This window comes from Simochromis diagramma, unplaced genomic scaffold (assembly GCF_900408965.1).
Source record: "Simochromis diagramma unplaced genomic scaffold, fSimDia1.1 OVJJ01000216.1, whole genome shotgun sequence".
Taxonomy (NCBI): Eukaryota; Metazoa; Chordata; class Actinopteri; order Cichliformes; family Cichlidae; genus Simochromis; species Simochromis diagramma.
Genome location: NW_024386883.1, coordinates 7,369,661 through 7,389,271, shown reverse-complemented (window position 1 = coordinate 7,389,271; position 19,611 = coordinate 7,369,661). Strand labels below are relative to the sequence as shown.

The 19,611-nt window shown below is 43.5% G+C and overlaps 1 protein-coding gene across 1 annotated transcript; it reads left to right on the top strand.

Annotated features, from left to right (window-relative positions):
- Nucleotides 1–427: 427 nt before the first annotated feature.
- On the top strand, nucleotides 428–19,487 carry mntb (MAX network transcriptional repressor b). The gene is made up of 6 exons (XM_040032004.1): nucleotides 428–814; nucleotides 4,761–5,331; nucleotides 5,423–5,464; nucleotides 5,763–5,874; nucleotides 15,161–15,353; nucleotides 15,516–19,487. The coding sequence occupies exons 1-6, from the start codon at nucleotides 739–741 to the stop codon at nucleotides 16,328–16,330; spliced, it is 1,809 nt and encodes a 602-aa protein (XP_039887938.1). The 5' UTR covers nucleotides 428–738; the 3' UTR covers nucleotides 16,331–19,487.
- Nucleotides 19,488–19,611: the final 124 nt, after the last annotated feature.

Here is a 19,611-nt window from a genome sequence, read left to right as displayed (position 1 = left end):
GGTGATTTGACTGACAGCTCTGATCCGGAGACGAAAGGGTGGCCAGTCACGCTCTCGCCATGCAAATGAGCTGCGCTCGGGCCGGGCGGGTGCCCATGTGGACCAGCACCATGCCTTGTTGTTCTGAGTGCTGATTGGCTGGCTGGCGCCTGATCGGGCTTCATGCGCTGCGGGCCAGCGGCGGAAAGAAAAACATGGAGGGACGTTTACGGCTACGGGGGTTTCCTTTTTCGAATCCCGCGGGGATAACGCCACTACACGAGGAGCCCCTTTGTTCGCGGATCTTGTAATTCAACTTCATGCCATTAGGAATGTTAATAAATGAACAATGGAAGGTGCTAACAAGCTGGTAAATTAGAGAGCGGAGGAATGGGGAGTGGTTCGGTCGCCGGATTTTGTGGGTGGCCATAGTAACAGGGCGGGGCAGTAATCCGGGAGGGGCGGGTCCTAACGAGAACACGACTCGCCTTGTTGTGTGTATTCCCGTGCTCGCATCGCCATCTTGTTGCCATCCTATTTTTTACGTATGCGAGGATCTACTTTCCGTTCGGCCGGATTAAAAATCGCCCGTGTGCTTTCAGGAGAAACCCAAGGGACGAAAGGTTTGGGAGGGCTGGTGTGAACCGTGCATACGACGCTTACTACTGGGACGCTACTTACCTCCCTCCCCCCTCCCTCGGTCTTTTTCCTCCTTCCGTCCCGGGCTACCGGGTCTCCTGCCGTGAGGTTTTACGCGCAATGAGCATCGATACGCTTCTGGAGGCGGCCAGGTATCTGGAATGGCAAGCCCAGCAGCAACAACAGACCACACGTGGTGAGTTGAACAGCAGACCAGGGGGTTCGTGCTCAACGTGCAGGGCAGTGTACAGTGTGTGTGTTTAATACCATACTCCCTTTTGAGGAACCGACACCCGTTACTACCAGCGGGTTGCATTTGTAATCGATCCGCCTATGAGGCGTTTGTTTGGGTTCCTGTCAAAAAAAATAAAATAAATAAGAAGGATTCACAGAAAACTACCACCAAACCCCAGGTGCTTACTTATTGCACAGCCTCCCCCGCATTAATGCGGAAACGACTAAAGTTGTTTTTTCGAACAACTTTGCGCGCTCTCGGGAGTGTGTGTGTCAGTCATAGTTTCACCACTCCAGTGACTCACCGTACGCGCGCGAGCGCGTGTGTGTGGGTGAGAGGCAGGAACAGGAGACTTTGTGTGACTAACCGTGGTCCATTTATAAATTGTGTGATTGTCATATAAGTCCTTAATGTGTGTGTTCAGCTCATACACGCGCTGTAACTGTGTAATACCCCCGTGCGCTTTTGGAAATCTGTAAAATCGGCAGTGAAACCGTTTATTATAATTTTATTTTTTCATATTTTTCCAATGAAAAATTTCCCCTGGATCAGTTTGCCCCAGTTTTTGTCCGTCGAGCGCCGGCAGGGCGGTGGCGAGCTGAGGCTGCTCTTTACATAATACCCTGACATTGCTCAGCTATCTTATGACACTCACTTGGGCGGGCCCTCGCGCGCTAACCCCGGCCCTCATTTGTATATCAGTGCTCGAACTTATGCATATTGGCTCGTGCACCTCCGATTAGTTGTCAATCGACGTAAAGATCACTCACTGAACTGGATGAAGGGGGTTGGGGGTGTAGAGGGTGGGGGAGGCTGCCTTTTTGTGTTTCTCCCGTCAGATGACGTGTCAGGCAAACCAGCCCCCCGCTCCCCTTCCCCCTCTCGGCGTGCTTCACCCTACCGCGTGCTAGGGCCCGCCCACAGCTACCACGTGCACACCCCCTCCTATCCCCCCCCCCCAATATACAAATTTACGCGCATGCACACACACCCTCCTCGTCCCCGCCCTTCCCATTCAGTCTGCTGACAGTGGCGGGTCAAAGAGAGAGAAAAGGGGGGTAAGTAGGGCAGCTCACCGCCTTTCTCCTCGGCCCAGCCTCAATGCAGAAGTTATGTAATTTACGTTTGCGTGCGACGTAAATTATAATAATTTACGTAATAATAATACTGTTATTATTAATATAATAATAACAATAACAACGAATAATGTAATTAAGTGCTTTTTAAACTGTTTTGCATTAGTATTATTATGCCTGTAACAGAGGGATTTCCATTTTCCGAGTTACAGTGTGATTTTACAGTGTGAACTTAGAAAAAAAGCCTCTCTTTCACTTTCAGTCTTTGTCATCACATAGCAGCTGTGTGAAAGCAATCATGATGATAAACACCATCTCTATGTTATATAGAGTATACTGTACTGAAAAACATTTTGTTACTTTAGTTTTTAGTTTTAATTATTATATTATTGATATATAATTTTTTAATGCAAAATTTGGCTTTTTTGTTTCAGAAGCTGTCTAAAAACTTGAAAATGTTCAAACTGCGACTATGCATGTTCATTTCTATGTGATATGTTGAGGGGCTGGAGCCTAAATAAGCTTACACTGGATTAAAAGCGATATGTAGTAGGTACTTTATTAAATCCATAAGTTAGGAGATCCCTGTTATTTTATCCAGAATTCTAACAAATTAGCTGAAATAAAGCTCAATGAGATGCACAAAATAAATGAGCTATTAATATATATATAATGAGTAAAGTGACTAAAGATGCAAATAAACAAACATTTAAATACAATTTTTTCTGTGTTCACATGTGACACCACTATGCAATATGCTTTAATATTTTTACGTTCAAAATTACAAATTTGTTACAGTTTAATTTTTTAACATTGAATAATCAACAGTTGATTTAGTGATTTTTGCATCAAAGGAAGGACAGCCTGTGCTGTTCAGAAGGAGTCGGAGGATGATTTCTCAGTATATAGATAACTTGATTATAACTCTGTGGGAGCTCTCTCAACATTGTTGTTATCAAATCCTATTGTTCAAAGGAATATATTCTTCCAGAAGTGATTAGAAATATGTCTGTGGTCGTGATCGTATCATTGACTACGCAGGCGTTTTGCCCGGGTTGCGTCATCGGGAGTTTTTATTCTCACGCAGAGAGGAAACGAAAGTGTTACTTAACGCACAGCTAGGCATCTTGGCATGTGCTGTATCTGTTTTGTTGGAGGTGGCTGGGATGTGTGTTGGCGTTGTGCAGGTTTGAGGAATCCCTGGGATCTTCTAATGTTGCTGTTTCCATGGTGACTGAGGGCTTTCCACATTACTTTCTAGTCTGCCTGCTACAGTGTGCAGTAACTACTCACTCATATCATCACTCACTGTGTGTATGTGTGTGTGTTTCTTTGCCTCTGCATAATGATGTCTTTGCCTTTGTTTGCAGCACAACAGTGCTTCATTTGTATGTTGTCACGCTGCCAGCTCTAGTTATCCCAGCCGAATGGCTCCTTCACAACAGTCCTCAACTCTTGGTCAGACGCCCTGACGCAGCCCAGGGCGAGAGGCTCTCTCAGTGCTGGACCGGTCCAATCACAGGGCAGACTGAGGGGTGTTCTCTCCAGTGAGGCAACAGATTCAGAGACAGTTAATGTGGTTATTTGCCCCTCCTCACTGTCTCATTCTCTGATGACATCATTCTTTGTACGTGTTTGTGTGCAGGAAGTGTTGGTGTGCATGATACAGACAAAGTGAAATCCATCATGACAGAATCGGTAGCGTAGCAGTGAAGCTGCTAAGAGGACCTGTAGGGAACATAGGTCATATGTTGGTTGATAAATTACAAGTGATTAATGAAATCAGAATTTATGAAGAGTGCTTTCTGCATTTAGCACAGATCACTTTTTTCCAGATTTTGGGAATAAAATTGGCTTTTCATCAAAGGAAACTCACCAGGGCTGTGATAAAAATGTAACAGGGGGTTAATTTACTCAGGCATTCAATACATTTCTTTTTTCAAATGGCCAGAAATGAGAGGAAAATGCAATACCTCCTTTTCTGTCAGACACCCCAGACTCAACATCTTAATTGTATGTGAACCAGTAGTGATAACGAGCATACCCCTCCCACCCCACAGAGGTCCATTGTGCGCTAGGAGACCACTGCAGATGTGGTCTCTTAGCGCGTTTCAGATATGATAAATGTCTGACATAGGTGAACATTAAACAGATTTTGTCCTGCCAGATCCTTGCTACACAGTCAGTGTGACGTCTGATTGTGTTGCAATCCACAGTGAGTGAGTGGGCGTAGTGTGTCCTGCCTCCTGCATGCTCTATTCAGACAGCACCCTCGCCTAAACCAAACGAAGTATTTCCAGTAGTGAGAACCAATCTGATGTGGACTATTTTGTGTTGTGTGCTACGTTTGGACAATGACGCAGCCTGTTAATGAGTAAAATGTGCAGAAATACAGTGTGAAAACTAGTTTTAACTACTGAAAGGCCAGTCTTGCCAGATTATCATATACATCACATTCCTGCTTGTCTCCTTACATACTACTGTTGTCACGCTGATTCTGAAATCCTGGGCTGATGTTATAAAAGCTTGGCTCATAGTCAGCACTGATGGCTGCATTTTATTCTGTTTGATTGTTTTATTTTTATAGTTATTTGCTCTTCTTTTGTGTCAGAGAATCTTTATTATATCAAGTAACTAAAGGTCTTTTCAGCTCTTTATCTCACTGTCTTTGAACAGAGAACAGATGCATTTCAGTTGCTGACATCAGTAATTGTAGACGACAGTCAACAAGACTGTTATCAGCCAATAGTGATAGTCATCCATCCTTGTTCTTCTTACTTGTTTGATGTTAATCCTTATTTAACTTTAACTTACTTCTTTTCCTCCTTTAGAAGAAGAGCAACTTGAAGACAAGGAGCTCATCAGAAGGGAGGCGGAGTCAAAGCATGTGGAACTTGTGGCTTCACCATCTCAGCCAGTAGGAGCCAATCATGTCACCTGGGGAGATGAAACTCACCGTCAACAGCCGCATCACCTTCCTGTCCCACCGCCCCCGTCTCTACCTACTCGTCAACTCCCCATTGCCGTCATCCCAATGGTGCCGGTTGTCACCGCGACGCCTTCAGTCCCGCCCCTTCCGCTCAAAACGCCAATTGCTGCTGCAGCAGCGACGCTCAACAGCTCCCCGCCAGTCAAGAACTCTTCCTCCCCTCCACCTCAGCCGGCGACTCGTCAACTGTTGTGCTCCCCTCAGATCAAAGTGGAACCCAGTGAGCAGCTGATAGATGTAAATCCTGGAGCATCACAGCTTCAGGTTCAGATCAAGTACCCGGCCCCCATCAGCACTAATGGCTCCCAACACGCACTGGTTCCTCATCAGGCCCCACCCACACCTCAGCCACAGCCTAACGGGATGACCATGGAGGAAATGAAGGGAATGGAAGGGAAGAGGAGACCAGGAGGGTGAGTTTGTTTGTGTGTCTGTCTGTGTGTGTGTTAAATAAGGTATAAAGAGTGATCGGCTTATGGTTGATTATTTATTTTGCCTTTCCAGGGCGGGGACCAGAGAGGTGCACAATAAACTGGAGAAGAACAGGTTAGTCAAAATGATGGTAACCCCTCTCATGTTGAAAGAAATTGAGGAAAACTTGCCTTCCACATACACACATTTTCTGGGTGTTTTTCGTGAAAGCATTTAACGAGGGCAAAGGTCACGGCAGTTCCTGAACTAATATAAATCCATGAAATCCTTCATCAAAAATGCAAAATTGGAGGTTTGAAATTTGTTGGTAAAAATCCCACGCAAAGAATCGACCTTCTTAAAAATGGTGAATATTCACAGTTGAGCAAAGACTACCATATGAAGTTCGACTCTTACATTTCTGCCTCTTCAGGCGAGCGCACCTGAAGGAGTGTTTTGAGACACTGAAGAAAAATGTTCCGAACATTGATGAGAAGAAAACGTCCAACCTCAGTGTTCTCCGCAGCGCTTTGCGTTACATACAGGTAAGGACAGTTTCAGCTTTCCCCAGCAAGCTCTTCATGTTACTTTGTCAGGACTTCAATTAACTGGTTGAGCTCTGGGGACCTCATAGGTCATAGGTCCAGTGTTATTGGTGTGGTTAGTCTCTTGTGACGGTGATACAGTGTCTGCTACATGCTTGTGAATCAGTCAATATAATGTAATACTTGGAGGCTTCTTTGTTTCCAAGACCTTGGTCTATACAGTGGTAACCAGTTGTTCCAACACTGCCCTGTAGTCATGTAGGGATAGAAAAGAAACGGGCTGAACTAAATTGGTGGTTTTCAAAGTTTTTGTTCCAAGTCACATCAGAGGGGAAACTAAAAGTTCAAGGCACACCTTTATCCATGGATGTCTCCTTTAGATTGTCTTGTTAGATGAAGGGACTTCATCTAAAGCTCATTTGTGGCAACTGGACCTCGATTGATGCCTGCAGTTTTTTATGTAACAGTGTTACAACTTTATTAACATGTTTCTTGCCTCAATCACCTTTGCAGACACTTTGGTTCAGCTCAAGCACTCTTCTACTGTAGGCCAAGTTTCTCTCAGAAACATGCTTTCCTCCATTAGCCTTTTTCCACTAGTACCTTCTCAGCTTGCCTCAACACAGCTTGACTCGACTCGACTCTGTTTCAATCGGTTTCCATTACAACTGAGTACCACCTAATGTGCGTGGGGTCGTTATAGCAACATGGCCGAAAGTCCCGTGATGTCATTTGTATGCCACAGGAACGCCACAACAAAGGAGGACGTCGAGGCGATGATATAACTGCTGCTCAGTGTGTGGCTTTTTGTCAAACCCAGTGGCCATGGTGTTGTTTTTTTCTGTAGCCATTTCTGTCGCTCCGAGGTTTTAAAAAAAATGGAGGTTTTGAGCATCTCCTTTTTGTGAAGGAGACGCTCTTGTCACTCGAGTGATGCCACTGTCTAGCCAGTCAGTGACATGCAGTCTGTTAATGTCATATTTTCGGATTACCTCAGATTGCTTGGATCCTCAACCGAGTAGGGACTAAAAAATACCTGGTACCAGCTAAAGGACACAAGCCTAAAAACCGAGTCGAGCTGTGCCAAGCTGACCCAAGTAGGTACTAATGGAAAAGAGCTACAAGTCTTTTTTTAGCCTGGTTTGGCACAGTGTTAACTAGGGCTGCCACAAACGATTATTTTGATAGTCGACTAGACACCGATTATTTTTGCGATTAGTCGACTAATCAGATCATGCATCCATTGGACGTAAAACGTACAGCTTATTGCACCAGCAGCATCTGCTCTTATATAACTATCTTAGCTTACAGCTTTAAGTGTTTAAGGTATGTGCTAACTAAAAATAAAGACAAGATGATAGTTTATTAAATTGTAATGAAATTTGCAGATTGTTTCGGTGAAGTTTAATAAACTCCTTGCTATCTAAAATATAACAAGACACCGGAGTATATTCTCGAGCATCTCACATTTCTGATAACCAGCTGTCTGCTTGACGTTTATTCAGCTGTGTAAAATCTATAACTTTAATCTCAGCCAAACCGATTTACTCGGGAACAAATAAAATACTAAAAAAAAAAAGCCAAACAATAACATTTTTAAGTTATCTAAGTGACTTATATAACATGTTTAACTTGAGTAGCGAAAGCCGGCGGTGACGCCGGGAGTCCGGTGTTCTCACGGGCTCTAGTGAGGCTTGCCCCCGGCTAGCTATCGAGCTAGTGGGTAACAGACGTCTCCGAAAACGTCGGAGCGCTTTTGAAAATATGTGGTGTCTTGATAAACTGAGCAGATATTTGAAGTTTACACAGCTACATTCTCACCTGAAAATATGTTAAACGTTTATTTTGTGACCCAGAAAGAATAATAAGAGTAATATTAAAACTAAGTAGCTGCCGCCATTGTTGGAAACTGAGCTGGGCCGCGCTATGAATTCTGGGACAGAGCTGCTTCTTCTTCTTCGGGGTTTAACGGCAGCTGGCATCCTTGTACATGCAGTGCTGCCATCTTCTGTTTCAGTCTGTTATTACACTCTTAAATCCTACTACTTATTCCTGCGTCTTTTGTGATCTTACAAAGCTTCAAATGATGCGTCGACTATTAAATCAGTCGTCGTCGATTTTGATAGTCAACGTAATCGTGACTAGTCGAAAAATCGTGGCAGCCCTAGTGTTAACACCTGGCACTTTCTCTGACAGATGGCGTTCTTGGGCTCAGGGTTTTGCCTTTTCCAGTTCAGCTGAAGTAACACGGGTTGCTGTCTCCAGACTGTTCAGTGACAGTTAGTCTTTTCTAATTTGCAGTGGCCAATTTGCACTGTTTGTTAGTTACACAAGAACATCACTCGTATTACTCTCCTCCTCTCAGTCAGGGCCTTTGGTGTGTCTTCTTCTAATTCCCTTCATTCAGCAACTGAATGAACTTATTTTTATGCTTTAAACTAAAAACTACTGGTACAACCTCTCAACATTTCACTCTTAACTTTTCGTGTATATTGCAGTAATAATGTAAGGCTGTCACAAAGTCCCACAGCATACCTGGACTTGCATCACATCACAGCAAATCTTGTGGGAACTACATAACATGAAAGAATAAAATGGCAACTTTTTTTTGTTAGAAGATCTAACGTTGCACATCGAGGCAGGAGGCTGATGGTACTTGGGTGAAGGGACGACTGTATAGCCCCAAGAGGGAAGTTTTCAGTCTGCAAAAGTAGACGAATGAGGACTTTTGTCCTTTTTTTTTTTTAGCAGAAATAGATGTCAGGCTGGAGCTACTGTCTATGTAGGGGGTTACTTTATTGCAGTGTAAGCTTTAAGATTTTGAGTCCAATGAAATACGCAGCGGAAAGTCAGTGGAAGGAGCTAAATTAGGGCGTGAGATGAGGGAATTTATTCAAAACAAGATGACTGCAAGTTCATGGGCTGCTCTCCAGGGAGCAGAGCGCAGAGGGATTTCAGGCCATCTTTAAGATGATGATGGTTGTTAGGCAGAGCCAAGCTGCAGTTGAGGAAACACAAACAGCACATATTAGATACACGTTTCTTGCTTTAGAGGTAATATACAGTGAAAAGCGGGTTGTTAGTATGGGTGAAAGGTGAGTCAGTATGTCTGTAGTCTAACCTTTCATGTGTGCCCTGTTTGTACAGCAGTGTTTAACCTCACTACACACACAGTTTGCAACCTTTCACCTCCAGTTTAACTTGTCTCGATATTCTGGCAGTAGTTATACTGATGGGAAGAAGAAGTTGCATAAACTTTGTTGTTGTTTTTTTATTATTATTTTAATTGCAGAACTATTTGAAAGACCATCCTTCTAGGTGATCGTGTAACATTCAGTGATTTTAAAATCATTCAGCCATATCAGTATATTCGAGGGGGTGTGCACAAACAGAAAAACATTAAGTATCGGCTGCTTTTTATCCGTTTTGCAGGATTATAAATGAGATATTTTAGGATTTGGGGCTATTTGTCAGACACAGCAAGACATTTGAAGTTTTGTGGAGAAGCAGAGTAATCATTAGCTTAACAGACACACGGCTAGTGTATGTCAGTGTTGCTTGCAGAATTTTCCCCAGCCCACACTGTACTGCGGAGCTGGTTGGGTAATATCTTAGAGGGATGCTTTTCCTTTATCACACTATGTTGAGGCTGATGAATTGCTTCACTTTTCCTCTGTTTTCCTTTGATGGTTTCATTGTGGCATACTCTCCTCTGATTTACAATATTTGCTGGCTTTATTGTAGGTGAATGACTGCGTTTAGATGCGTACAAACACCCAGTCTTCTCTTTTTTTCTTTCTTTCTCCATGAAGCATAAAAAGCCTGATTATTCATATCCCTCCGTGCACGCTCGTAACAGTTTTCAATTTTCTGATCGTCTGCCTGCAGGCGAGTCGTGATTTCATCTCAGCTTCGATGGTCTGAGCCAAAAACAGAAACTGGAGATGGTGTTTTAGTACTCCGGGTAGCACATCCAGGTTTCTCAAATGATTGATGATGGTGTTTCCATGCACAGCAATCATAATCAGGACCTTAATGCACATTCGTCCTTTTCTCTTCTCACCTCTCCCCATGTGAACCTGTAAAGCTCTTCCCCCTCCTTCTCGCGGAGCCATGTGAGACCTGAGCACATGGCTAGCGCAAGGCCGATGATGTCACCACAGCTCACCCACTCCAGTAGCTTTGCATCCCTAGATTGCAGAGAGAAGGAGATGGGCAGTGATGGGCTCAGTGTTTACGCTAATGGAGCGGCGCATGCACTTATATCAGCTCTTCTTTGTCCCAGCCTTTTCTTATCCACATCTGTGTCCGTCTCGTCCTGTGTCACCCCGCTGTCTCTTGCCTTTAAAGCACTTGGTAACTATGGCAACAGGCGGCAGGTGGCCGGGGCACTGTAGTGAGTCCGTTCCTCCGTGTTTGTCTGCATGAGGGAGTGTGCCGGATGCAAGACTAAACGAGTCAAATTCTGGTCATATTGGTCTTTCTGTCAGCAGTTATGGATGATGGAGCACTCACGGGTGCTTTCAAGACATGGATAGTCCTGCTGCCTTGTCCTCATATCAGATTACAGATGCATATGATTAAGAAAAAACCGTCCAGGGCAAATTTCATCTCACCTGAGTCATTTGCACCTTTTTTTTTTATTACAGGGAACTTTCTGAAATGAGGATGGATAAAAGAGCGATAGATGAAGCACAGGAGAATAAGGGGGGAAGGGTCTTGAGGGAGTGGCGGATGTGAGGAGGAGGAGGAGGAGAGGGGAGTGTGGGATGGAAGTGTGGAAGAAAGATGAGGAGGAGGAGGGGGGTTGGGAGGGATCCAAGAGCACCCGACTGGCAAACATCCAGTCGCATCACTCCTTATATGTAATTGCCCCTGCGCTTCACCCAATTAGAGGGCTCCTTATGTTTTTTACAAACTGCTGCTCAAGCAGCCAAATCCTCACAAATGGGGTTGCCAAGGAAACAGCTATGGGTGGCAGCTGCTTCCTTGGTGATTTAGTGCAGGACTAATGGTGTCTGGGTTGATGCGAGAAGACCTTGAAATGATGTTCATGGATGCACATTCGCACTTCGGACACACTTGCAGTTCTTCGGAAGTCCTTGTGTTTCAAAGAGTCTGCTGTGTCAATTAAGTGTCACATCTCCAGCACTGGAGTGCGTTAATGCTACGTGGAGCTCCGCAGATCTATGGTTACATGTTGTATGTGTGTAGTAACACTTTGCAGAAGTGTCAAAAATACTGTTAAAACGGACGCATTTGATTAAAGTGGGTTACTCGTGCTTTTGTTTGTCTTTTAGTTTAGTGCATGCAGTGGAGAAGACAGGCGCATTAAAAATGTCCACTACAGCTATTGATTGTTACTCATCCCGGCATCTTTTGAGCTCCATGTTGGTGAACTCCACGCCGATTCAATTTCCTTCTCAATCAGCATCTGACCTACTATGCGTATTGCACATAGATGATATGCTGCTGGGTCAGGGGAAGACCGCCTGCAAGTGCATCTGCTTTGGTTGGCTTCTGTAACGTTTCTCACTGCACAGCCAGAGATGCTGATCCATCCAAAATCTGTGTTAAAACAAGCTTCAAATTTGTGACGACAACATGCATTTTTATCAGAACAGAAAGCTGCCCTTAAATGTGCTCTACTCAGAGTTTTTTTTATGTATCAAATGCTTTTATGTTTCTTTGGATACTAATTTTAGCTAAAGGAGTTCACTAATGACTAATGTCAATAAACAACTGGCTCCAAAGAACAACAGAGACTCCTCGTGAAGATAAAAAAAGAAAAACTAATGTAAATGCAGTGACGAAGTTAGCTAAAGACAGTCAAGCGAAGCCCTTCTGGCCAAATGTAAATGTTAACAAAGTCGGGTTAAAATGGGAACAGCGTTATGATTCATGGAGGGACTTTTGTTTAGTTTTCTGGATCAAAACTGAGCCTGAGTAGTCTTTCTCCTGGTTCATTTTAGCTACCACAGAAGGTATCAAACATAGCAGGTAGTTTCTCCAGTGGAGTACTTGCTATGTGACAATGGTCAGCTAATTGTTCTGAGCTGCTGGAGCTGGTAACCTTTTTCAAATAACTTTATTAGCTAGATGCATACTTGTAGCTTAGCAGAGAAGCATATTTATGGAGAGGATAGCGTCAGCACGTCCAAGTTTGTTGTAAGTACACTGATAATGAGTATGCAGTATTTATACTGGTCTCACCGCTGCTCTACAGCATGACGTGTAGTATTTACAGTAATCCCTGGTTACACTGCATGCATATAAAACATTATGTCATGTAATGTTTCCACTGTGTAATCACCATTTATGTTTTGGTTAGTGGGGTTTAAAATATCAATAAAAAGATGACGATCCACTTTTGCTTCTCAAATGGCGAAAAACACAGAAATCCACAGACTTCTATGAAGTTTGTTAAGGCAACGAGTCTGTACTATCTGTGGACCGTTTGTGCTTATGTGTGTAGTTATGCCTTCACCTTAGAAGTTGGATGTCGTAGCTGACTTCACATTCCAGTAGTAGTTTGAAAATCATGGAAAAACAGGTTTTGGTTTGCTCTGTAGTGCAGTGAAACTATTACTGTGTCACTCGTGATACGGTGCTTGGTTTTTGTTTGTTTGTTTTTGCACTTAAAAGCACTACTGGAGCACATTCACAGACAAACTGGTCAGTGCTCTGCATATGGTTTATTTAGCCACAGCATTGGTTACAGATAAGTTTAACTCTTTTGCTAATGTTTACTTTAACAGTCAATCTTGGATTGCTGAGTTGGGTTCGGTAGGGTTGCACTGAACTGACTTCAGTTCAAAATTGGAGCTGGAAACTCATAAATCGTTACCTCAACATCAAATGAACTTCACCAGTACCTCCCAAAGGCCTGCTTTGAAGCCCAGATCAATGTTTTGATTGATGCCAGCTCGTTCATGTTAACATCATTAATAATAATTTTACACTGCGTACACACAGAACCTCTAGTGCAAAAGCACCAGTGCTGTTTAACTGTGTGGTTACATGTGATTTGTAAATGTAACCTGGTCCTATGCTGACAAATCACTGGAACTGATTTGCTGTAATTTCCAGCACTGCCTCCTCGTCACTTATGACCTCTAAAACTGCTCGCACGATCAGGCTTCACACAACTGCGTGCGTGGACGCACAAAGACGGGAGGGCGTTGGTGTGAGCGGTGTTGAGCTGTTAAGTGATTTGAGTGCTACTAACCTGCACCATGTGAACTGTTTAAAGAGGGCTGTGGGGAAGGTGGGTTCGCGTGTGAGGCCATCACGTGCCTGCAGAGAGTAAACAGCTTTTCCTGCAGTAAGATCATGTGTCCCCATATGCTCATTTTGTGTAATCTCGCTTGTATTTCCAGCCTTACCTCAGTTCCCTTTTGTTTATTATCCTTTCGGCGGTTCGCTTCGTGTTTGCGCTAATTGTCAGATAAACACAGCCACAACAAAAAAGACAATTACACCCGTGATATACATTTATCAGCAATGTCCTCCATAACATAGGCACAATTACCAGCAATCAGACCACCACAAACAAGCCTATGCTGGCTCAAAATGGGCCTCGGGGGGTGAATGCACACATAATCATGACAGGTCTGCATACATTTACCTTACTTAGCAGAAGTCTGTTATTTCAAGCCATTTGATTAGCTGTAGTATTGTAATTTGAAACCCACCTTAAGATTTGATTTGTCTTACAATCTTTGTGATTTTCCTTCTGTTTTCAAAGTTAAAACCCTCGTGGTGGGTGCCAGAATAAAGTGCAAGTGGCAAGCGCCTAATACCTCCTGGATTTGTTCAGCAGTTATACTGGAAGAGGTGGCGCTCTGAGACAGTCTGATACATCACTGAGGATCATTTGCACCCTCATTAGGACAGGAAGCCATTTTCTGCCAAGCCTTTTTTTTCCCCTCCAAGTTTTCATGCTGGCTATTCAACATCTCAACCAGATATTTAGTTTCCAGAATTAATCAGCTGCACACAACATACTATTCTACTTTTCTCCTCCCATTCCCCGCCCGTACCTTCCCCTCTACCTCCTCCCATGCGTCATTCCTCACCAGTAATCTGCCTTAATGTCCTTAGCCTGTCATAGTGTTTGGAGTTCATGCGTCAGCTGACCTACACAGAAACTGGGTCACGACGATGGTGTGGCGGGGCTGGGAAAGCTCTGCTCTTTCTTCCTAAATCTTTCCATGAAGCTTCCGTTCTTCTTGCGTTTCCTGCCATGTTTATAATCATTTCATTTTCCTCCACAAACACATTCAGCTCACTCTTGCTGCATGGCGGTGCTCTAGAAATTAATGCATTTATTATTAACAGATTTCAGTAATCCAGTGACAGAACTGTAGCAGTAATTAGGAACTGTTATCAACCCCAAAGTGATTTGGGGTTGATAATAGACAGGAGGGTGTTTTCTCTCACTCTGGCCTCAAAAAAAAAAAAAAAAACTAGCTGTGATATCCAAGAAATGGGAGGAGCTTAGGTAAATGACTAAATGCCACTAAAGCAGTGTGGACATGCTTGAATTTGCAGGTGTGACTTCCCGCTGGTGTATGAATCTGGGATAGCATGGATAATGTTTGTTTAGAAGTACAGGGAGAAGAAAAGTTGTGTTGTAATGCTGTTTATTTACAGTGTGGGTATTTAAAATTAATTCTAACCTAAAACAGTATTGGGTTTATTCTGAAAAAGCCACATGGGTTATTAGTTAAAAGAGGCAAAATGAGGGAGTTTCCCTTTTCTCTGACCTTTCTTTGCTGTTAGCTGTTGATTAAAAGTCCCCCGTCTGTTTCATATTAACACACTTCCACTGTTTCACAGAGCCAAATCCCCCCACGCTTCCCTCAAAGGCACAAACTTGAAACAGCTGCTTAAAACCAGGCAGCATCAGTCAGCGCTAACGAAGTAAGGACAGGTTTTTCTTGAAAAAAAAAACTCGGCCATAGGATTACTCGTCGTCATATTGATGTAAATGATTTTTTAGATAGCCTCACTTGAGACTGCGCTACTCGCCAGTTAGCCTTAACATTAAAAGCACCCGCCTGATGCTATGTAGCATCCCCCTGTGTACCTCAGATAAATCTGACCCAGTGCATCCTTTAGGTTCTTTGGGTTGCAGGATGAGGCCTCCTGGTCTTACTTCACCTGTTGTTGGTAATTGGTTAAGACATTTTTCATTTTTCTCTTTTTGTATCATAAATGCAGATATGATGACATATTATATTTTTATAACAGTCTACACCTGTTCTCTTTGTCATCCTTTAAGACTCTGAAGCGCAAGGAGAAGGAGTACGAGCACGAGATGGAGCGTCTGGCTCGAGAGAAGATCGCAACGCAGCAGCGGCTGGCCGAGCTGAAGAACGAGCTCAGCCAGAACATGGACGCCATAGAAATCGACAGAGTCCTCAGACAGACCATCCAGCCAGAGGACGACCAGGCCTCCACGTCCACGGCCTCAGGTAAGGGAACAGACTGCAGCAGTTTGTTTTCAAACTGAATCGCAGGAGAGAAGGGTGATCAGAGAAGTTTGTTTTTTGATGTAGCAGTCGTTACATGTGGTTTGAATTTTACTTTTACGTAAACATTCATATCGTGATCACTGTTTCTGCTCTAATCTGCAGAAGGAGAAGATAATTATGAGCAGGACATGGACGAGGACGTTCCCGCCCCTCCTGCTCCCACGCCCCTCCCCAAACTGGCTCCTCCCATTTTACAAGCTCAGCCGCTCATCACCCCTCACCTGGCGATCCAGCACACCACACTGCCTATCCTCACCAGCGCCTCCCCCGTGGGTCCTCCTCCACCTCAAGCCATTGCCCCTGCTCCAGCCCCGGGTCAACCCCCACCGCCACCTCCTCATCCTATCCAGCCCCCAGCCATGCAGGTCCAGCCCACTGTCATCGCTCACGCCACTGTGTCCCATGCTTCAGTCATCCAGGCTGTCAATAATGCCCTTCCCACCAATCACAAACACCTAACGCATATCGCTCCATCACCTGGCCCCAACTCTTCCACCCCTCAGCCGATCACAGCGGCTCCGGCTGCCCCTGCCACCGCCACTCACCAGCCAATAACTGCCCAGCCCATCGGACACATCACCGTCCATCCGGTGGCCCACCTGGGCTCTCCTTTGGCATCCCACCTCCCGACTCTCTACCCCCAGGGCATGTCTGTGTCCCAGCCCACGATGGTGGGCCACATCGCGCACACCTTCGCCCACCACACCCTTCCTCACGTCCAGGCCAATCCTCAAACTAACACTAACGGCGCCCAGGTGAACAGCGCGACTGTGGTGAGCCAGGGAAGCCCATCGCTAGGGAAACCCACAGCAGTGCTGGCCCCCCACCCACAGCTGGTTGGACAGGCTACTGTCCTGAACCCTGTCACCATGGTTACAGTCCCAACCTTTCCCGTCAGCACGCTCAAACTGGCCTGAAACAGACAATAATACCTGTAGCGATGGATGTGAGACAGGAGAACGAGTTTTCATCTCCTGTCAGTCGCAGAGTCTCTGACAGACACGTGAACATTTGAGCATCAACTGTTTCTGGACTTTGTGTGATGAATATCTTCCGAGATATTTCAGTCACAGCTCTGTTAGTTTGTGAACAATTACATTAAAGCTGAGTCAGCAGGTCGGGCCATTGTTTGTGAAAATGCGACTGTGACGTTTGTCTCCCCCGCAAACACAGAAACTCTGTTTTACCTTTTTATCTTCCTTCCTTTTCTCTTTATTTTACCGCCAGAGGCACTAACACAATAAGCTCAGTTTGCACTCAGGCATCAAGGATTTACTTTAACTGGTCATTCAGTCATTTAGGGGAAATGATTACAGCGAGGCAGAGAGAGGACTTTGAGCTCGTGTGGGACGTGTAACGTCACTCCTGTGTTTAAAGGGTGGAGCTGGAGTTGGATTCAGTGGTCTCATCCAGATAAATCACACGCAGGGCCGTTTATCAGTCAATTACATCACATAACATTACATAGTTAATTAGGGCTAAAACATTGTCACGTACTGATGCAGTTATTTAGTTTTTTCTACCAGGAACACGACAGGAAAGTTTTTTGTTCTTCCCCTTTCGCTTTTGCCATGATCTAAGTTCGACACGTGGCAGACGAAGTCATTCTTTAAACATCTTGCAAATAGTTTAAGGAAAAGAATTTGAGGATGGTAGTGCAATAAAAAAAAAAACCTGACACGCTGCAGTTCAGAATACAAAAAAAGGAGACAGCACATCTTTTTAAAGGCAAATTCTGCAGTGGAGTTAATTTTTTCATTTTCTTTTTATCCACTACCTCAGAAGGCTTTTATTTTGGAGGGCGACTCCAAAACAGCGATTTGCTCCAGAGAATTGGGGCAGTGATTGCTCGGTTTGGTCAGCGTACAGTAGTGTCTGTTATTGATGGCCCTGTGGAGAAGTTGTGTCATGTTAACCACAAATAAAAGTAGGGCAGTAAGTTTGAAGCGAGCAGGAGCTGAGTCAGAAAAGCAGCTGAGGATAGAAGCTGGCAACTGGGATTTTCCAGCTATTTGTTGAAAAAAATAGTTAAAAGTAGGAAGAGTGTGCAGTCAGCTTTGATCTGGTTACCTACACCCACAGTGAAAAGCTTGCCTTCTGCTGGGTTTTTTAAAGAAAGATGTTAAAGGCTCTCGGCTATCTTTCACTGCCAGATTCAAAACCTGAGAAGTTGCCCAGTTACCCACAGGTCATTTGAGTGCATCAACTCCCGTCAAGTCTGCACACACTGGTGGTTATTGAGGCTTAAAGCGGCTTAACGAGCCCTCAGGAAACCTCCTAGGACTGCTCCGAAGCTCGTGTTTGTGCGTTTTAATAGGATTGTTTATTAGCTAAGACATTTTGAAACCAACCAAAGGCCTGAGCGAGACTGTGTGCAGAAAATTGTCTGCATACCTGCTCTCAAACAGTCAGGCAGGTTTCCTTTTGTCCCTTTGATGAGTGATGTTCCTTCAGCACACTGTGGGAAAAACAGGTTTCCAGCCTCTTTAGTGTAACGCAACAGCTCCCTCTGCTGTCGTTACCCAGGCACACACAGCACACAAGTTTCCGATGAGGCTTTTAAAAATTGTGAAAATGCTTTTTTTTTTTTAAACTTAACAGAACAAAACAAAATTATATGACTGTATGGAAGCTTGTTTATGCCACTAAAATAAAAACAAAAAACACAATGTTGCCGTTCAGACTTCTGAGAACATAACTTTAAATGGTTAGTATTTCAAAATTTCAGCTTTCTCAGAAGTTTCGCTCAGCAAGATGACATTTTGAAGAAATAAAAAAATTTAAAAACAATTTACATTCTTCCAGTGGCAGAAACAACCTTCCATAGATTGAACTATCACTTTATCTACTTGTTTTGGAGGGCGATGCAAGGCCAAAAATACAGCTTTTCATTCCAAGAGAAATTTGGAAGAGATGTCCGACAAACGCTGAACACCAAATCTTCAGCCCCAGTCCAGAAAATTTGTTTAAAAAAAAAAAAAAAAAATCAAATGTATTTAAATAAAAAAAAAAAGCCGAAAGTGTGTTCGTGTGCGAGCGCATTCTCACAGCCTTCTCGCCAGCCTTTTCATCAGATTTCTCTTCGGTATAATGTCATCAGTCTTGCGTGGCTCTGCTCCTCACCTCCTCTGCTGGTTTCCGTGTGTTACGTATGTATATGTGACTGTATTCCGTATGTTTTATATTCTGTACTATAGCTAATCCTATTGTACCTGTAGCATGGCTCTGTTTTTTGTTTAGGTTTTTTTGGGAGGGGGGTGTTTACCCTTTGCCCTGTGCATGATTGGATGTGTGTGTGAGCGTGTAGCTAGCAGGTTATTTTTTTACACAGAGGTGATTTATGGTATGAGCCTGTTTGGGTGCTATTGTGTGTGCCTCTACTCAGTTTTCCTGAACACTGTGACAGCTCTGGCAAAACACGTACACATCGAGCGAATGGAAGAGACAAAGATTTACTGTCACACTCGTTTTTTTTCTTTTTCTTTATTCTCCTTTTTTTTTTTTTTTAACATGTAAGGTTTCCATATTTGTGAGTTGGACTGAGACATGAAATGTAGGGGGGGGGGGGGGGCAAAAAAAAGCTGTTGATCCTTTCTTTATAACCTAATAATGTCTAATATTTGAGTTTTTGTAATATTTGTATGTATGTATGAAAGTTTTGTAAATTTGTGATTGTATGCACGTTTTGGCAAATGAGTGTATGTATCTTCAAAAATTTAAAAATGCTTGTTTCTTTTTTTGGTTTTGTTTTGCATGTAGATTCTGTTTAGTTTCTTTTGATTAGAAGTTTTGTTTTAATGTTTTATTTCTGGGACCATGTACAATACTATATAACGTGGGCAGAATCTTGGACCTCATGCTACATTGATATTATATATGAATATAAAAAACATCTTTTCCCTATGGAGAAAGTTTTAAGTTATATATCGCCTGTACACTTTGGGCTGCCTTTTAGATCTAACTGTCCACTGTTTAAGATAACCATGATAATAATGGATTAAAAAAACATATTAATGAAGAATTATGCTGATGAAATAATAAAGATTCTTAATAAATCTTATTACATTTACAACACATTTTGCTTCTGCGTGAGTGGTTTTCAGAAGAAAAATGTAAACGGGCTTAAGACAGGTTTTTTTTTAAACATTTTTTTTACTTTTTTTTTTTTTTTTTTTTACAAAACAGCAAAATTGGATAT

Coding starts and splice junctions, on each gene's coding strand:
- mntb (XM_040032004.1), top strand. CDS start 739: ATGAGCATCGATACGCTTCTGGAGGCGGCCAGGTATCTGGAATGGCAA. Junction 815..4,760: donor GCAACAACAGACCACACGTG/GTGAGTTGAACA, acceptor TTCCTCCTTTAG/AAGAAGAGCAACTTGAAGAC. Junction 5,875..15,160: donor GCGCTTTGCGTTACATACAG/GTAAGGACAGTT, acceptor TCATCCTTTAAG/ACTCTGAAGCGCAAGGAGAA.